Source organism: Amphiprion ocellaris, chromosome 7 (genome assembly GCF_022539595.1).
Source record: "Amphiprion ocellaris isolate individual 3 ecotype Okinawa chromosome 7, ASM2253959v1, whole genome shotgun sequence".
In the NCBI taxonomy this organism is placed as follows: domain Eukaryota; kingdom Metazoa; phylum Chordata; class Actinopteri; family Pomacentridae; genus Amphiprion; species Amphiprion ocellaris.
Genome location: NC_072772.1, coordinates 39016336 through 39034121, shown reverse-complemented (window position 1 = coordinate 39034121; position 17786 = coordinate 39016336). Strand labels below are relative to the sequence as shown.

General features: G+C 41.1%; 1 protein-coding gene across 1 annotated transcript in view; it reads right to left on the bottom strand.

Moving 5' to 3' along the window:
* Window positions 1-368: 368 nt before the first annotated feature.
* LOC111579780 (A-kinase anchor protein 6-like) overlaps window positions 369-17786 on the bottom strand; it is a 32529-nt gene continuing 15111 nt past the window's right edge. The window contains exons 4-10 of the mRNA XM_055011897.1: window positions 6384-6493; window positions 5348-5489; window positions 4635-5273; window positions 2527-2856; window positions 985-1122; window positions 729-845; window positions 369-656 (exon numbers count right to left, since the gene is read on the bottom strand). Of these exons, the coding sequence (XP_054867872.1) occupies window positions 369-656; window positions 729-845; window positions 985-1122; window positions 2527-2856; window positions 4635-5273; window positions 5348-5489; window positions 6384-6493 (1764 nt within the window). The remainder of the gene's footprint in view (window positions 657-728; window positions 846-984; window positions 1123-2526; window positions 2857-4634; window positions 5274-5347; window positions 5490-6383; window positions 6494-17786) is intronic.

Here is a 17786-nt window from a genome sequence, read left to right as displayed (position 1 = left end):
GATTAAAAAGTTATCGAGCTTCATGGAACAGAAGCAGCTTTTCTAAACATGTTTATATTTTAATATCTCTGATAACCAACAGATGATCCACTAGGATGAACACCGACCAGCTGAACTTCAACCTTCAGCACAGACAGGTGACGATTAAGCTGCTGCAGGTGAACCAGTTCCTGACATGAAGATCTGTGGAGCCTCAGCGGGATGTTAGAGGAACGTTTATGTTCTCAGCTTTACCCCACCAGAAGCTTATTCAGACGTTAGTCACCAAACAGACCAGCAGCCAATCAGAGCTTCAGGATGAAGACAGAAACAGAAAGAGCAGCGACTGTTCTGAGGAATTAAAACATCTAAAGGTTCCTCAGAGAGCGTCAGAAGAAACGAGAACATTCAGGTTTTAGGTGATAAGAATCATATTTTACCTCGATCTTCCTCCAGACGTCGGGCTCTTTGTCCTGACTCTGGATGTCCTCCAGGAGTCTCTGCACCAGACCAGAACATCCCCGTCCGTCCACAGGGGGCGCCGTCGGCTGTCCTTCCTCCTCCTCAGACTGCAGCTCGCTCAGCCGACCCGACTCGATGCTTCCGTCCAGAGACGGCGCCGCGTCGCTGGAGGACGAGGGACTGAAGCGGCTCAGCAGGTTCCTTCTGGAGGGAGGCTGAAGACAGAAGAAACTTCAGTACCGGTTCTACAGAACCAGAACCCAGAGACAGAACCTGCCGAGTCTTACCAGCGCTGGCAGAGGAGAAGGAACGTCGTCTGAACTCTCTACGCTGTCCACCGGGTCCCAGTTCAGCTCCGTCAGGTCCCAGTCGTCCACGTCCTGCAGTGCCGAGTCTCCGGGTCTCTGCAGGTCCAACATCAGCCGGGTCAGCTCAGAGTTTACACAGAACCAACATTTACAGACAGAACCAGAACCAACCGGTGGGATGGACTGGGTCAGAATCATTTACACAAACAGAACCGGAATCAGAACCAGAACCCACCAGAGGGATGGACTGGGTCAGACTCTCCAGCTTCAGGGCCAACATCTCTGTTTTCCGGAGATGAGCAGGAAGAGCCAAGAATTCCTCAGACCCGAACCAGTGCTGCCGGTCTGGACTGGTTCTGGAGAGCTGGATCCCCTGTGGAGGCAGAGAGGACATTTTAGATTAAAGACGACATGTGTTCAGAGCCTCTACTGCAGTAAAACTACAAAAAATACCTAAAAATACTGCATTACTGCAGTAAAACTACCAAAAATACCTAAAAATACTGCATTACTGCAGTAAAACTCACAAAAACACGTAAACACTCCATTACTGCAGTAAAACTACCAAAAATACCTAAAAATACTGCATTACTGCAGTAAAACTACCAAAAATACCTAAAAATACTGCATTACTGCAGTAAAACTACCAAAAATACCTAAAAATACTGCATTACTGCAGTAAAACTCACAAAAATACCTAAAAATACTGCATTACTGCAGTAAAACTACCAAAAATACCTAAAAATACTGCATTACTGCAGTAAAACTCACAAAAACACGTAAACACTCCATTACTGCAGTAAAACTACCAAAAATACCTAAAAATACTGCATTACTGCAGTATAACTACCAAAAATACCTAAAAATACTGCATTACTGCAGTAAAACTCACAAAAACACGTAAACACTCCATTACTGCAGTAAAACTACCAAAAATACCTAAAAATACTGCATTACTGCAGTAAAACTACCAAAAATACCTAAAAATACTCCATTACTGCAGTACAACTACCAACAAATACCTAAAAATACTCCATTACTGCAGTAAAACTACCAACAAATACCTAAAAATACTCCATTATTGCAGTAAAACTACCAAAAATACCTAAAAACATTCCATTACTGCCTTCAGTGAGTACCAGAGGGTAGTCTGCAGTAAAGTGTTGGTTTAGTCCCTCTGATATATTATTATTATTATTATTATTATTATTATTATTATTATTATTATTATTATTATTATTATTATTATTATTATTATTATTATTATTATTATCTGTTGAAGATCGGTGGACCTTCCTACCTTTCTATTCATTTTATCTGGTGTTATTTTAAGGTTCTTGTTAAAAATTTTCTGACTTGGATTTTGGAAAGTGCTTTAAAAACCCAGATTGTTATTATTATTATTATTATTATTATTATTATTATCATCATTATTGTTGTTGTTGAGAATAAACGTGGAATCACATGGTTTCATCTCTGCTGCTGAACTAACACCTTCAGTCTCTGCATCCAGGTTGGTTTTAATTCTATTCAATAATAATCACTTTATTTAAATGAACATGACTCAGTTTAACTTTGACCCTCAGAGTTTCTCCGTAGTGAATTATTTCCTGACTCTAACTGTCTCATTGGGTCATTCTTCATGTTTAGTCGTGTTGGAATCAGAATAACGGTGTGGATGTTAAAGATGAAGACGTGATGATGATGATACAGGTATGGAATGAAACGTTCCAACAATCTGAACTCTCCAAACTCCTGAACAGAACTAGTGTTTCACCTTGTGGCGCTTCAGGATCCAGACCTCCGTCTTGGGGGGTGGTCGGGGGTCCGAGTCCTCCCCAGACGCCTCCAGGTCTGAGGGGGGCTGCTCCCTGACGGGGGAGGCCGAAGAGTCGGAGTCCTCGCTGGGAGAACGTGTCTCCTTCCTCCTGCTCTCCATTTCCTTTGGTTTTCCCTCCTCAGGCTTCGGGTCCTGGAGAGGCGGGGGGGCGCCGGCGGTCGGTCCGGCCCCAGATGAGCTCCTCTGGCCAGGCTGCAGCCTCTGGACGCTCCCCTCTGGGTGTCTGCAGCTCACACGGTGTATCCTGAGGTTACAGCCGTTCATGACCTGTTTAGAGATGAAGCTTGGGTTAAAGGAGACAATCTGAAGCTACTGATTAGTGGTCAGAAGGAGCAGATGAAGAAACAGAACTCAGATCTTCATCAGAACTTCATCAGTCCAGCAGACAGAACCGTGACATTTAGGAGGAAAACCACATCTGAGTTCTGGTAGAAACTGACTCCAGATCAGTTTAAATCATCCAGGAGTCTCAGTCTGAACACCGAATCTGGTTTCTGATCAGAACCATTTTATTCTATAATTTCATGTTGACTCAGAAATTGGATATTTTTCAAGCAAATTAGGACAATTTGAAATTCATTTTCAGCAAATTTCCTGTAATTCTGGATCATTTGTGAGTCATTTTGAGTGAATTCTGACTCATTTTGGACCATTTTCTGGTCATTTTCAACAAGTTTTATGTCAACTTGGGTCTTTTCTGGTCATTATGGATCATTTTCGAATCTTTGGGATAATTTTTTAAAATGACTCTTAGAGTCATTTAAGACAAATTTCATGTCATTCTGAACTCATTTTCTGTAATTATGGAGAATTGTTTCTCACCTGGATGGATTTAAACTGATCTGGTGTCAGTCTTTCCCAGAACTCAGATGTGTTTTTCCTTCTAAATGTTATGGTTCTATCTGCTGGACTGATGAAGTTCTGAGGCTCAGAAATGATGGAAAACGTCCATTAAAAAGTGATAAATCTGGACCCACCTCTATGGACTTCAAGGACCTGGAATGTTCTAAATGAGACTAAACTTAAAGACTGGAAGCAGGAAAGGAGAACGTCCCCTGGAGAAAGTTCTAGAGTAGACCCACCGACAACTGGAGAAAGTTCTAGAGTAGACCTACCAACAACTGGAGAAAGTTCTAGAGTGGATCTACCAGCAACTGGAGAAAGTTCTAGAGTAGACCTACCAACAATTGGAGAAAGTTCTAGAGTAGACCTACTGACAACTGGAGCAAGTTCTAGAGTAGACCTACCAACAACTGGAGAAAGTTCTAGAGTAGACCAACTGACAACTGGACACTTGTCAGTAGGTCTACTCTAGAACTTTCTCCAGTTGTTGGTAGGTCTACTCTAGAACTTTCTCCAGGGGACATCCTCCTCTATGGACTTCAAGGACCTGGAACTCTGGAAATATTCCCAGTATGAAGGTAGAACTCTGATCATTGATAAAGTTACTGGAGATGAAGAACCAGATGTTCTGAGGAGGGACTTTGTTCAGTTTTGATTGATTTTACATTAAATGATGCTTTTGAACAAACATGAAGACCTTCAGGTGAGGTTCTGTGGTCGACACCTGACAGTCTTTGAATCGTCCTCCAGCCCTCAGCTCAAACCAGGTTCAGATGCCCAGATGTTTCCTCTGCAGCAGCTTTTAATGCTCTGATACCATAAAGCATATGCAGGAATCAGTTTAATGTTCTCCTCAACGTTCCTCAGAACACAAACACTGAACCCTCCCAGAGAATCAACACTTCTGTCATCACTCAGAGTTATTCTACAGGACTTTCCTCAGAGTTTTTATTTGTTCGTCTTCATCAAAGGTTGCTCCAGAAACAGTCAAACTAAATAAAGATCTAAAACCCCAACGTCAGCGTCTGGCTTCAGGATAAAATCCGGTTTAGTTTCTATGAACTGGTTCTGTTGTTAAAATGACTTATCTTCAGTAGATTCAAGCTGCAGAAGTTTTAAAACTTCATTCCATCTAGTTTAAGATTTACTCAGATTTAAACATTTTAAAGACTGTATAGAGAATAAACACAAGGAGGACAAACCTGCAGACTCTCGTAGGACTGAGAGACGTGTTCTGGATAAACCGAGTCCAGTTCCAGCCAGAACTTGGACCGGTCCGGAGGATCCATGAGGGAGGGGGTGCTGCGGCTCAGCTCGGCCTGGAACTGGAGTCCTGAGACCGGACTGACTTCTCCTGATACTCCCCTGGAGTCCAGCAGCAGGGCGGCTCTCTTTGGAAGCGACGGCTCGGTGCTGAGGCTGGCGGCCTGCAGGGGGCACTTCACGCTGTCACTGAGGCTGCTGCATTGCATCATGGGTAAAACCCGATGGTTCTGGTTGGCTGAGCCGTCGCCTGTGGAGAGGTCAGGTAAGCTGTGGTGGCGGTTGGACAGGTGGGACCCACTCTCCTCTACTCCTGGCTCCTGGTTCAGGTCCTGGTTCAGGTCCTGTGGGGCGTCCCGGGTCCTGGGCTGGGTTCCGGGTTCGTCCCGGGTCCTGGGCTGGGTTCCGGGTTCGTCCCGGGTCCTGGGCTGGGTTCCGGGGGTGCCGGGCTCGTCGCTGGGACTGTAGTCGCTGAGCTCGAATGCGGTGATTCCACAGTCCAGAGAGAAGTAGTCCTGACTGCAGCGGATGGTCAGCTGACCGCAGTCGTCCACCTCCGTCAGGGCGTCCAGCCGGGTCTGCAGAAGAACCAATGTGAACTTAGTATTCACCGTGTCTCACATCGTCATGCTACATGTCAGGGGTTCTGTACCTGGTGCTGGTCCTGGCTGAAGGCCTGCAGGATGTCCGTCTGTCGGGTGAAGTTTCCGTTGGAGTCCTGCAGGCCCTGAAGCAGACGCTCCTTCAGAACCAGAACCGAGACTCTGAGCTGGTGCCAAAGCAGCTGCACCGTCCTGAAGAACAGCAAACACAACAGCAGCCGATTAGCAAGAACCTTCTGGACCCACAAAACCCAGAAAGAGAGTTTCAGGTTGAACTGCAGGCAGTGCTTCCTCAGAGAGACTAAAAAGCCAGAAAATAAATGCAGCAGAAACAGAGAACAGAGGAGCAGGTTGTTGGAGATCCATCCAGCATGGAGGAAAATCTACAGATGATCAAAGTCTGGAAACATGGAGATAGAAAAACATCTCCAGTAGGAGACAACATTAGTTCTACTGTTGGTAACATCTGTGGGACTCAAAATTGTCATTTTGACCAAACTTCGATTCCTTGACACGTTGAAGGTATTTTGACCAGAGATTGAGTAAATTTGAGCAAATTTTGAGTAAATGTGGACAGATCTTCCCCATTTTGGACAGATTTTGAATCAATTTTGACATTTTGAGACTTTTTTGGTAGTTTGGAGAAGTTTCAAATCATTTTGGACAATTTTAGATGAATAATTTCCAGCATTGGTAAAACCTGTGACACTCAGAATAGTCTGAAATGAAGCAAAGTTTGTCCAGAGTGACTGAAAAATGGTCATTTTGGACAAAGTTTGAGTAATTTTGGACAAATCTTAAATCAGTTTGGACAAGTTTCAAATCATTTTGGAGATAAACATCTACAGGATGAGGAGCTAAAAGGACTACAAAGAGACACAAAATGACAAAAACAAGAAGCCAAATGATGACGAGAGCAGAGAGGAAAAGTCTGGAACCATGGAGATAGAAAACATCTCCAGGATGAGGAGGTTTGAACTTTTCTCTGCTGTTAGAATCGCTGTAATTAAAGATAGTATCTGTTCTTCCAGAGCTGCAATAGAATGAAGAGGAAAGTCTCGGTACGTTTGATTCGTGGAGACTCACCTGATGTCTACGATGATGTTGACCGAGTAGGACAGAAGCTTCAGAGAAAACTCTGTCTCCAGCAGAGCATGGATCTGCTCCACATGGTCTGAGATGTCCTCACAGATGTCCTACAGCCAGAGACAAGAGAAGAACATCACACATCTGACTGAACATCAGAGAATAACATCCACATCAGACCAGGAATATCTGCTGCAGCTGGAAAAGCAGAAGTGGTCTGACGTCACATTTCCACTTTTAAACGTGACTCAGTTTCATGTGGGAACATTTCCAGGTTTGTATGGAAGAACGTCCGTCTGTCAGGGATCCACGTCCCTAGAACACTCCTACTGTCTGATGTTACTGAGCTAAAAGCAGACGGACAGACGGACTCCAGACAGAAATACCAGCAGAGAACATGAACATGAACAGGCTGAAAAGGATTTAACAGAAATCTACCTTTAAAAGATCAGAAACTTCGGGTTCTGCTGAGTCCAACTGTATTATCTCAGATTTAATGAGAACAAATGGCAGAATAAGAAGCAGATCTGAAGTAGAAGAACCAACGTCATAGTGTACAAATACTCTGAAACAAGTGAGGTATTGAAGTATAAAGTACTGCATAAAGTAACGTATATGCATTTTTTAAAAAAGTAAAAGTACTAATTATGCAGGATGGCAGACTCCACTCATTTTAAATAAATGTCCAGTTATCAGCAGAACCAGCTGAACTTTCAGGGCTTCAGCTTTAAAAGTCCAAAAGTTTCTCCATGAAAGTCTGACAGGAGAAGATCTGCTTCTGGTGTCATCATTAACAGAACCAAGAAGCACCAAACATCAACCTGCAGCAGGCAAACGTACGCTAAATATCATATTATTCATTATATCCACCGACCAGTAGAACATGATGGCCTCCTGTCTAATAGTGGAGAGAACGTTATCCTGGATCTATGAAGAACCTTAGCTCCTCCTCAGACTAAACAACAGGAAGTATTCTACTCTGTGGATAAATCATCTAAAACTGGTTTATTTCATGAATAACGAGGAACTGTGTGGTTCTGTATGATGTGTATGATGATGACCACTGACTGTTCAATACCTTTTCGACGCACCACCTTTGGACAGTCAGCTTTCTCTGTAAAAGCTACAACTCAGTGGAACGCCCTACCTGATGACAATAAGAACTGTACTTCTATCAGCAGTTTTAAAAGCAAACTGAAAAACTTGCTCAAGAACACTCAGTTCTGCAACCATTAATGTCTTTCTAATTGGTATTTGTGTGTGACTGTGTACATGTGTGCTTTTAAGAGTGTGTGTGTATGTTTTGTTTCACTGTCATGTATTTTAGTCCAGCAATGTCCTTTTAATTGGTATTTGTGTGTGAGTGTGTGTACGTGTGTGCTTTTAAGTGTGTGTGTGTGTATAATGTTTTGTTTTACTGTGTCATGTACTTTTTTGTAACATTTTAATGTTTTGATGTTTTATTGTGACCTGCCAAGCGACTGCAGATGGAAATTAGCTGAAAGCTAACTCTGGGCAATACATCAAATGGAAACATCTATGTTTAATATTGTACATGGTCCCTTTTTAACTAAACTGATAATAATAATAATAATGATCAGAGTATTCAGGTTCTCTTTGCCCTGCAGAAAGTAGAACAATCTAAAATTAGCTACTCTTTAAACAGACGACCTGAATCTGAACCCCTGAGTCACTGAAGACCTGGATGTAGGTCAGAGCTGCTGCCAGCTGGAACCAACAAGGTTCTATTATGGTTCTATCATGGTTCTACTGTAGCAGATGAAGCTGGACTCTACGTTCTTCTGGTTCTACTGACCCACTAGTTCAGGGGTGGGCAATTAATTTTCATATGGGGCCACATGAGAAACTTTGATGGTGGTTAAGGGCCGGACCAGTACACTTAAAAGCTCTGTTCAATATATATCTCAATAAAAACAGTAAATGAAACAATACAATGATATAATGAAAATGTGGAACACAGAACACAACTATTTAATTAAAGATTTTGTTTTTTCATTCAAACTACGATTGCTGCCTATTGAGTTGTAGATATTTACTATCATAAAGACATACTTAAAATGTGAAACTGATTTTCCAAGTGCTTTAATTACTTTTCAGCAGTCACTGTTTTTACAAATGAAGTAAGTAGGCCATCACTCAGAATTTATTCTACAACAATGTGACCATTGTTGTATTATTGAATTCAAGGGTTGGAAGACAGTTATGAGATTTTGATCAGATACTACATGAATGCAAGTGTTGTTGTATTACCAATGTGAACCAGTACTTTGTCCCTTATCACTCACCGTAGTCTAAGCGGAAGTAGCAATGCATGCTGGGAGATGTTGTTTACAACAGTTAATAATGTTTGCTTCAGTTTCCAGGAAGCAAACTGACTCCAGACTCATTTATAATTTTACTAAGTCACATTTAAGAGGAACAGACTGAATGAATCTGATCTGCTGTTTGTTGGTTTCATCTTTCAGCTGAAGCTGATTTTTCTGCTCTGGAACTAAAGATTAAATCACTTTTCTGTGTTTTCAGTCCTCAGCTGAAATAAAAACCGTTTAAAACACGACTGAAGGCACAAAACTCCTAAAATACACGGAGAAGATTCAGAGGTTTCATCTTCTAGAAGTCTGATTTAAAGCAGGTTAAAGTGTGTTCTGCTCTTTTTGTTTCAGAGATAAACACATTGAACAAACTGAGAACCAGAACCAGAATCTGACATAGACCAAGTTGGTTCCTGGATTAAAACGTTTCCTCGTTGTAACACACACTCAGTGCCGTGCACACTCACACACAGACACACACTTGTACACACTCTGGTCACGTCCTCTGAAGACATGAGCTGTCGATCACAGAGTCCAAACATCCAGTCGGGTTTCTAATTGCCTGAAATCAATCCAGAGCAGCTTCAGCTCCAATCGCTGCTCGGCCTCATCACGCCGACATCAAGGGCTTCAGGCCGGCGCCGTCCAAACAGGCCGCGACAACTCGGCTTCATCGCTCCCCTTCCATCCAATAACCTTCAAGTCCTCCACCAGCGCCGGGTTTACCTTGGAGATCAAATACCGGAGCTGCTTCTCCCCCTGGAATATTCAAATGAGCCGCTTCAAAGAAAGACTTTACAGTAAAATTTCAAAGCTTCACCAAAACACTCCGAGTTTAGACTCTGGATGAATAAAAGTCAACAAAGCTCACGTTTAAACTCCGTCCTGCAGAGTTTCATCAGGTCAGAGAGCAGCAGGAAGACATGCTTCCAGGCTGATTCCAGGGAAAAAAACACGAAAAAAACAGAGAAACACCTGAAAAAATGGATTTTACTGATTCAATCTTCTCCTTTTCTGACAGGTTTAATGAAGGAACAACAGATTTTATTGAAACCAGATGTTTGCTGAACGTTCTACCAGATGTTTACCAAATGTTTACAGGATGTTTAACTGAATGTTTTTTCTGGATGTTTACTGGACGTTTACTGGACATTTTACCGGACGTTTACCAGACGTTCTACTGGATGTTTTATTGAATGTTTACCAAACATTTACTAGATGTTTACTGTACGTTTTATTGAATGTTTATCAAACATTTACTAGATGTTTACTGGATGTTTTATTGAAAGTTTACCAAACATTTACTAGACGTTTACTGTACGTTTTATTGAATGTTTATCAAACATTTACTAGATGTTTACTGGACGTTTTATTGAATGTTTATCAAACATTTACTAGACGTTTACTGGATGTTTTACTGAATGTTTATCAAACATTTACTAGATGTTTACTGGACGTTTTATTGAAAGTTTACCAAACATTTACTAGACGTTTACTGTACATTTTATTGAATGTTTATCAAACATTTACTAGACGTTTACTGGATGTTTTACTGAATGTTTATCAAACATTTACTAGACGTTTACTGGATGTTTTACTGAATGTTTATCAAACAGTTACTAGATGTTTACTGGACATTTTACCGGATGTTTACCAGACGTTCTACTGGACGTTTTACTGAATGTTTACCAAACAGTTACTAGACGTTTTATTGAATGTTTACCAAACATTTACTAGACATTTACTGGACGTTTTATTGAATGTTCAGCAAACATTTATTAGACGTTTACTGGACGTTTTATTGAATGTTTAGCAAACATTTACTAGACGTTTACTGGACGTTTTATTGAAAGTTTATCAAATATTTACTAGACGTTTACTGGACGTTTTACTGAATGTTTATCAAACATTTACTAGACGTTTACTGGACGTATTACTGAATGTTTATCAAACATTTACTAGACGTTTACTGGACGTATTACTGAATGTTTATCAAACATTTACTAGACGTTTACTGGACGTATTACTGAATGTTTATCAAACATTTACTTGACTTTTACTGGATGTTTTACTGAATGTTTACCAGACTTTTTACCGGACGTTTACCAAACGTTTACCGGACGTTCTGCTGAACATTTACTGGATGTTTACCAGACGTTTACCGAACGTTTACTGGATGTTTACTGGACATTTTACTGGGAGTCAAACTAACTGAAACCATGAAAGACTGAAACTACAGCAGAGACACAAAACTACTGAAAACTAAAACCAAGAGACACAAAACAGCAGCAAAGACAAAAGAAGACCAGAAAGAGACAAATCAGAGAGAGACAGAAGCCAATAAAAAAAAATCCAAAATGACTGAAACAGATGACTTTTCTCCACAAACAGAGATGAAGCTAACATTTAGAACGACAAAAGGATCAGAACAATTTAAAATGACTAACCGAAATGGAAAGTGAAGACCAACAAATAGAAAACCAAATAAAAACACAAAACAGTAAAAACACTAAATTATTCACAACACAACAATACAGGGAGCTACAAAAAAACACCAACCACAAAGACCCACAAAAACAGCAGAAAAACTCAAACCAAATAGAAGCAAAATGATCACAAAAAAACACTAAACCACCACAAAAAACACTAAACCACCACAAAAAGACGCTAAAACACCACAAAGAGACACTAAATCAATACAAAAAGAAGCTAAATCACCACAAAGATGCTAAATCATCACAAAAACACTAAATCACCACAAAAAGATGCTAAATCAGTACATAAAGAAGCTAAATCACCACAAAAAGAAACTAAATCACCACAAAAAGAAACTAAATCACCACAAAAAGAAGCTAAACCACCACAAAAAGACGCTAAATCACCACAAATTTCAACGTTCCTCTAATGTTCCTCCAATGTTAATCCAACGTTCCTCGACTGTTCCTCCAAAGTTCTGGTTTTCTGTTTCCTCCATAAAAACCTCCTCAGAGATCCACAAACTTCTAGATTCTTCACCTGACGTCACTGATTGAATAATTATCTCCTTACCTTGCCTCAGGCTGCTCTCAGATCAGCATTTTAACATCCAAACAGGAAGTAGAATATAGTTTTAAAATAAAGTTTCTCTTCAGGTTGGAATCAGAAAGCTGCTTCCATGTGCTGCTGATCCACAAAGCAACAGTTTGACCTGCTTCTCTGGAGGAGGAGACAACAGCTGGAGGTTATTTTAGACTCAACACACACACACACACACACACACACTACAACACAAACACAAAAACACACTACAAGACACACACAGTAACACACACTACAGAACACACTAACACAGTAACACACACACACTACAACACACACACACTAACACACACTAACACACACACACACACTACAACAGCTGTTGGCAGTTTAACTTCCTGTCCTGAGAAACCTCAGAGTCTCTTTCACAATAAAAGCCTGCCAGCAGATTATCTCAGGTTTATTGATTTTATTTTAATATTATTGATGAACTGTGCTGATGTAATAATAATAATAAAAACTCACGTTGTGGTTTTGTCTTCAAGACTTAAATATTGGAATATTAGACTTAAATGCATCAGTAAGTCCATGTTAGTCCCCAGGTGAGTTCATCTACCTGCTGCACACCTGAATGAACCATGGAGGAGTTTAGTGACACAGACTCTAAAGCAGCAGCAGAGTTCTGCTGGTTTCTGATTAAACTACATTAAATGATCATTTTTAGTCATTTTGAACCCATCTGTTCATTTTAAACTGTTTTTTAGTCATTTTTGATGAATTTGATGATTCATCCAAAAGTAATTCTGTGAATGATGTCATTTTAAATAGATTTTAGACAAATCTTTCTATTTTAAACTGATTTTGAGTCATTTAAGTCAATTTCTTGTCCTATAAGTGAACACAGTAATTTCAGGAAAAAGTCACTTTAGTCGCTTCATTTCTGGATGAATTTCTGTCATTTTAAAAAACTTTCACCTCATTAAGACACATTTTTATGATTTTAAACAAATGGTGAGTGATTTTAGAGAAAGTTTTGAGACATTTTGCTCAATATTTTGACATTTTAAGCAAAGTTTGAGTTACTTTAAACATATTTTCTATCATTCTACTGCCAGTAGACATCTCTGAGTTTCTCTCCTTCTTCATGATGTTCTGGTTCCTCTGAGCTGCAGAAATTTAAAATGAACCACAGAGAAGAAACCCAACAGTCAGAGGATAAAGGAACAGATCGAAACTCTTCAGTTTACTGAGATTCAGCTTTAAAGACTGAACTCATAGAAGCAGTGATTCTTCTGTCCATGAACATCTGAGGTCAGATCCAGATTCCAGCCTGACGTCAGCAGACAGAAATACGCTATATTACCAAAAGTATTGGCTCACCCATCCAAATAATCAGAATCAGGTGTTCCAATCACTTCCATAGCTACATGCAGACTGCAGACTGCTTTTACAAACATTTGTGAAAGAATGGCTCGCTCTCAGGAGCTCAGTGAATTCCAGCGTGGAACTGTGATAGGATGCCACCTGTGCAACAAATCCAGTCGTGACATTTCCTGGCTCCTAAATATTCCACAGTCAACTGTCAGCTGTATTATAAGACAGTGGAAGTGTGTAGGAACGACAGCAACTCTGCCACCAAGTGGTAGGACACGTAAACTGATGGATGCTGAGGAGCATAGTGCCAAGAGGTGGCCAACTTTCTGCAGAGTCAATCACTACAGACCTTCAAACTTCATGTGGCCTTCAGATTAGCTCCAGAACAGTGCTTCAGCAGAGCTTCATGGAATGGGTTTCCATGGCCGAGCAGCTGCATCCAAGCCATACATCACCAAGTGCAATGCAAAGCGTGGGATGCAGTGGTGTAAAGCAGCCACCACTGGACTCTAGAGCAGTGGATACGCCTTCTCTGGAGTGACCAATCACGCTTCTCCATCTGGCAATCTGATGGACCAGTCTGGGTTTGGTGGTTGCCAGGAGAACCATACTTGTGGGACTGCATTGTGCCAAGTGTAAAGTTTTGTGGAGGGGGGATTATGGTGTGGGCTTGTTTTTCAGGAGCTGGGCTTGGACCCTTAGTTCCAGTGAAAGGAACTCTGAATGCTTCAGCATACCAAGACATTTTGGACAATTCCATGCTCCCAACTTTGTGGGAACAGTTTGGAGCTGGTCCTTCCTCTTCCAACATGACTGTGCACCAGTGCACAAAGCAAGGTCCATAAAGACATGGATGACAGAGTCTGGTGTGGATGAACTTGACTGACCTGCACAGAGTCCTGACCTCAACCCCATAGAACACCTTTGGGATGAATTAGAGCAGAGACTGAGAGCCAGACCTTCTGGTCCAACATCAGTGTGTGACCTCACAAATGTGCTTCTGGAAGAATGGTCAAAAATTCCCATAAACACACTCCTAAACCTTGTGGACTGCCTTCCCAGAAGAGTTGAAGCTGTTCTAGCTGCAAAGGGTGGACCCACGTCATATTGAACCCTATGGATTAGGAACGGGATGTCACTTATGTTCATATGCGAGTCAAGGCAGGTGAGCGAATACTTTTGGCAATATAGTGTATCAGAAGATAGGAATATTAGAATATCAGAAGATCAGAACATCAGACAGCTGGAGCAGCGTTGAGTCTGTAACTCAAAACCATCTGAAGGATCAACGACTGGAAGAAGAATGGAGCTGATGTTCCTTCAGAACAAACAGGAAACAGAACCTCCAGCAGCACAGAGAATAAAGAACCAACTAAAGATGATTTATTTTAGAACAAACGGTCCAACATTTAGAGGAAACCGAATCTAAAGAACCAAATGAAGATGTGTTGGTTCCAGAAACTCGAGTTTGTCCTCATTCAGAACGGTTTAGTTTAGACATATCTGAAGTCCTTATGACTGATTTTTATGGTTTTGGATATGTTTGAACAGTTTACAGTCACTTCTTCTGTCTTTTATTGTTTGTGAGTCATTCTGGGAGATTTCAGGTCGTTCTGATTCTCATAATTCTTTTTGTCATTTTGGATAATCTATTAAATCATTTGGAGAAAATTCTTCCTTTTTCAGACAAAACTTGGTTCACTTTTAGACAAACTTTAGTCTCAATATCTGTAACTGTGGATCATTTCTGAGTTGTTGTGAACGAGTTTGGAGTCACTTTAGGACAAAGTTTGAATCTCTTACATGAACTAAACTAAACTAAGATGAGCGTTATTCTGGTAATAAACAGGAAGGAAAGGAAATATAAGAATCTACAGTCAGAAGCTTTTAATGAGACGTGAAAACTGATGAAGACTGAAAAGAATCGCAACATGAAGATTAAATCTGAATAAATGATTCCTAAAAAACCTGCAAGGCCTCGAAAAGACGTTTTTATGTTCAGCATCCACAATAAACCAAATCTACACCATAAACGGACTCTCCTCATGTAGCTGAAGGTCTGATGGATCGACCAGCTAGCTGCTGGATGACTGACAGCTGCTCTCCAACAGGCCCCACCCCCATACCACCTGATTGGACGATGCTTCCTGGGATTTAAACCAACCAACGAGCTTTTAGAAGAACAACAGTTTAAACACGCTGCTCCCAGAATGCACTGCAGGAGCAGTGTGTGCGTGTGCGTGTGTGTGTGTGTGTGTGTGTGTGTGTGTGTGTCCATGCAGCTGTTCCACACGCCTGCAGCCTCATGCTAAGAATGTCTGAGAGGCTGTTACACCAACACACTCTAAAACAGTGTTTCTCAACTGGTGGGTCGCGACCCAAAAGTGGGTCGCGGGGCCGTTTTTGGTGGGTCGCGAGCGTTTTTCTAAAACGAGAGAAAAATAAAGATAATCCAATTTAGTGGCGAGTCATTGTAGTTCCCCTCCGCACCCGCAGGGGGGTCGTCGTGTCAGCAGCGACCGGTGAGGACACTCGTATTACTGTAGAAGAAACTGCATGTTTTCATAGCAACAGCAGCATGGCTAAACGCAAGTACGACAGCGAGTACATTAAATATGGATTTTCCTACATCGAAGACAAAGGAGTCCAAAAGCACGCATCTGAATAAACTTTTCGAGCGGTTTAGCGACTACTTTCCCGATAAACAACCCGAGGACGACTGGGTGCGCGACCCGTTTGGAATAAACATGGAAAGCATCACGTTGCCTAGCAGCGATGAATGTCAGCTGGTGGAGCTATCATGTGACCGCACTCTCAGAAAGAAATTCACAGAGGTAAGCCTTTCCCAGTTCTGGTGCAACGATGTGATGAGAGAGTATCCCTCCATTGCTAGTCGAGCTGTAAAAATCCTCCTACCATTCAGCACCACATACCTCTGTGAATGTGGCTTCTCAGCTCTTGTTCAGCTGAAAACAAAATACCGAAATAAACTGAACATTGAGCATGACCTCAGAGTTGCTTTATCATGCATACAGCCAGATTTTGAGACTCTTGTAAAGGCCAAAAAGCATCCTCAGCTAAGCCATTAGAACTTCATGTAGTTCTGCAGTACTTTTATTGTGACTTGTGACTTTTGTTTATTTGTAAATGCTTAAAAACACACTTTTCTTTCAATATTGCACACTATTTTTTCCCCAAATATTGGCTTTCGAATATAGTTAAGCCCTTTGAAAAATGTTTTATTGTGTTTACATTTTGAGATTGATCAGAACATTAAGCATTTCTTCACTTTAATAATTTGTTGAATGCACTTCATCAGTTTTCATGTTTTGGACTCTTTTGCACATATTTCTATACATAGTTTCTCCAGCTACAACAGCAATGTTGCAGACTTGTGCAGTATTATGAGAAGCTACTGGTTTTGTTGAATTGCACTTTTTTTGTAGAAAAAAAAATGCACTTTTATATATCCTGAGAACTACTTGAGGCTATTGTTCTACTTGTTTCAAAGTCCTCAGTACTTGAATTAGTATTGCTGCTTGATTTTGAGTTGTTGTGAAGTACTTGAGTTCAGGTTTAAAAGTTTTGTCTTCGAACGCTCAATCAATAAATTGTTGATTTTTGGAGAAATATTGTTTGGGTCACGACTTGTCATTTCAGTTTTATGGTGAGTCCCAGGCCCAGACCAGTTGAGAACCACTGCTCTAAAACACACACAGTAACACACACACAGCTGTGTGTGTGTTACTGTGTGAAGGTCGGCAGCAAAGAGACGCATCACAAATGTGACACTAAAAGACAGAAACAAAGAAAAGCGCAGTGACGACACGATGAGGTCACAGAAGACAGGATGAGGTCACAGAGGCATCACCGCACACCGCATACATTAAACATGGCCACTACCGTCACGTCCTGCAGCACAACACAACTACACAAACAGACAACAACACAATAAAACAGCAACATAGCAAAAAACATGACAACACCATAAAACAATAAGATGACACCACAACAACACGCCTACACAAACAGACAACACAACAACACAGCAACACCTGACTGTGAGGTGGCAGCGTGGGACTGAGCTGGACTCTGGACATGATGAGGGTGACTCCACGTCTGAAATAAACTCACCAGAACCAACATCTGGACCAGAACCAGCATCTGGACCAGAACCAGAACCTCAGTCAGTCAGCAGGTTAGCCTAGCTTAGCATGAAGACTAGAACCCGGTTCTGTCCACGTTCACCAACAGCTGTTCTAGGATCAGTCTGGACATTTATCCAGTTTATGAAATGAAATAATAATAATAGAAATAAATCATCAGTGGGACTCTTTTAACTCTTAGTGGCCAAAGTTTAACCTGCTGACCTCAGTGGAGGGAAACCAGAGTGCTGCCGTTCAGTCCTGTCCTCTAGTACTTATACCTCAATATTTCTGTTTTATGATTTAAAAACAAGAGAAACACAAATCAATCACAAGGAAACTACAAATCAACTACAACCAGCTACAGAGACACACAAAACCACAAAAAGACACAAAACCACCACAAATAGAGAACCACAACCAGATCCTGAACCTCCACTGTTGGTTTCTCTTTGCTGTAATACAGGAAGTGAACCACTAGATGGCGGCATCGGCCAGAGAATCAAGCTGCTTCCATCGTTTATTTTTACTGC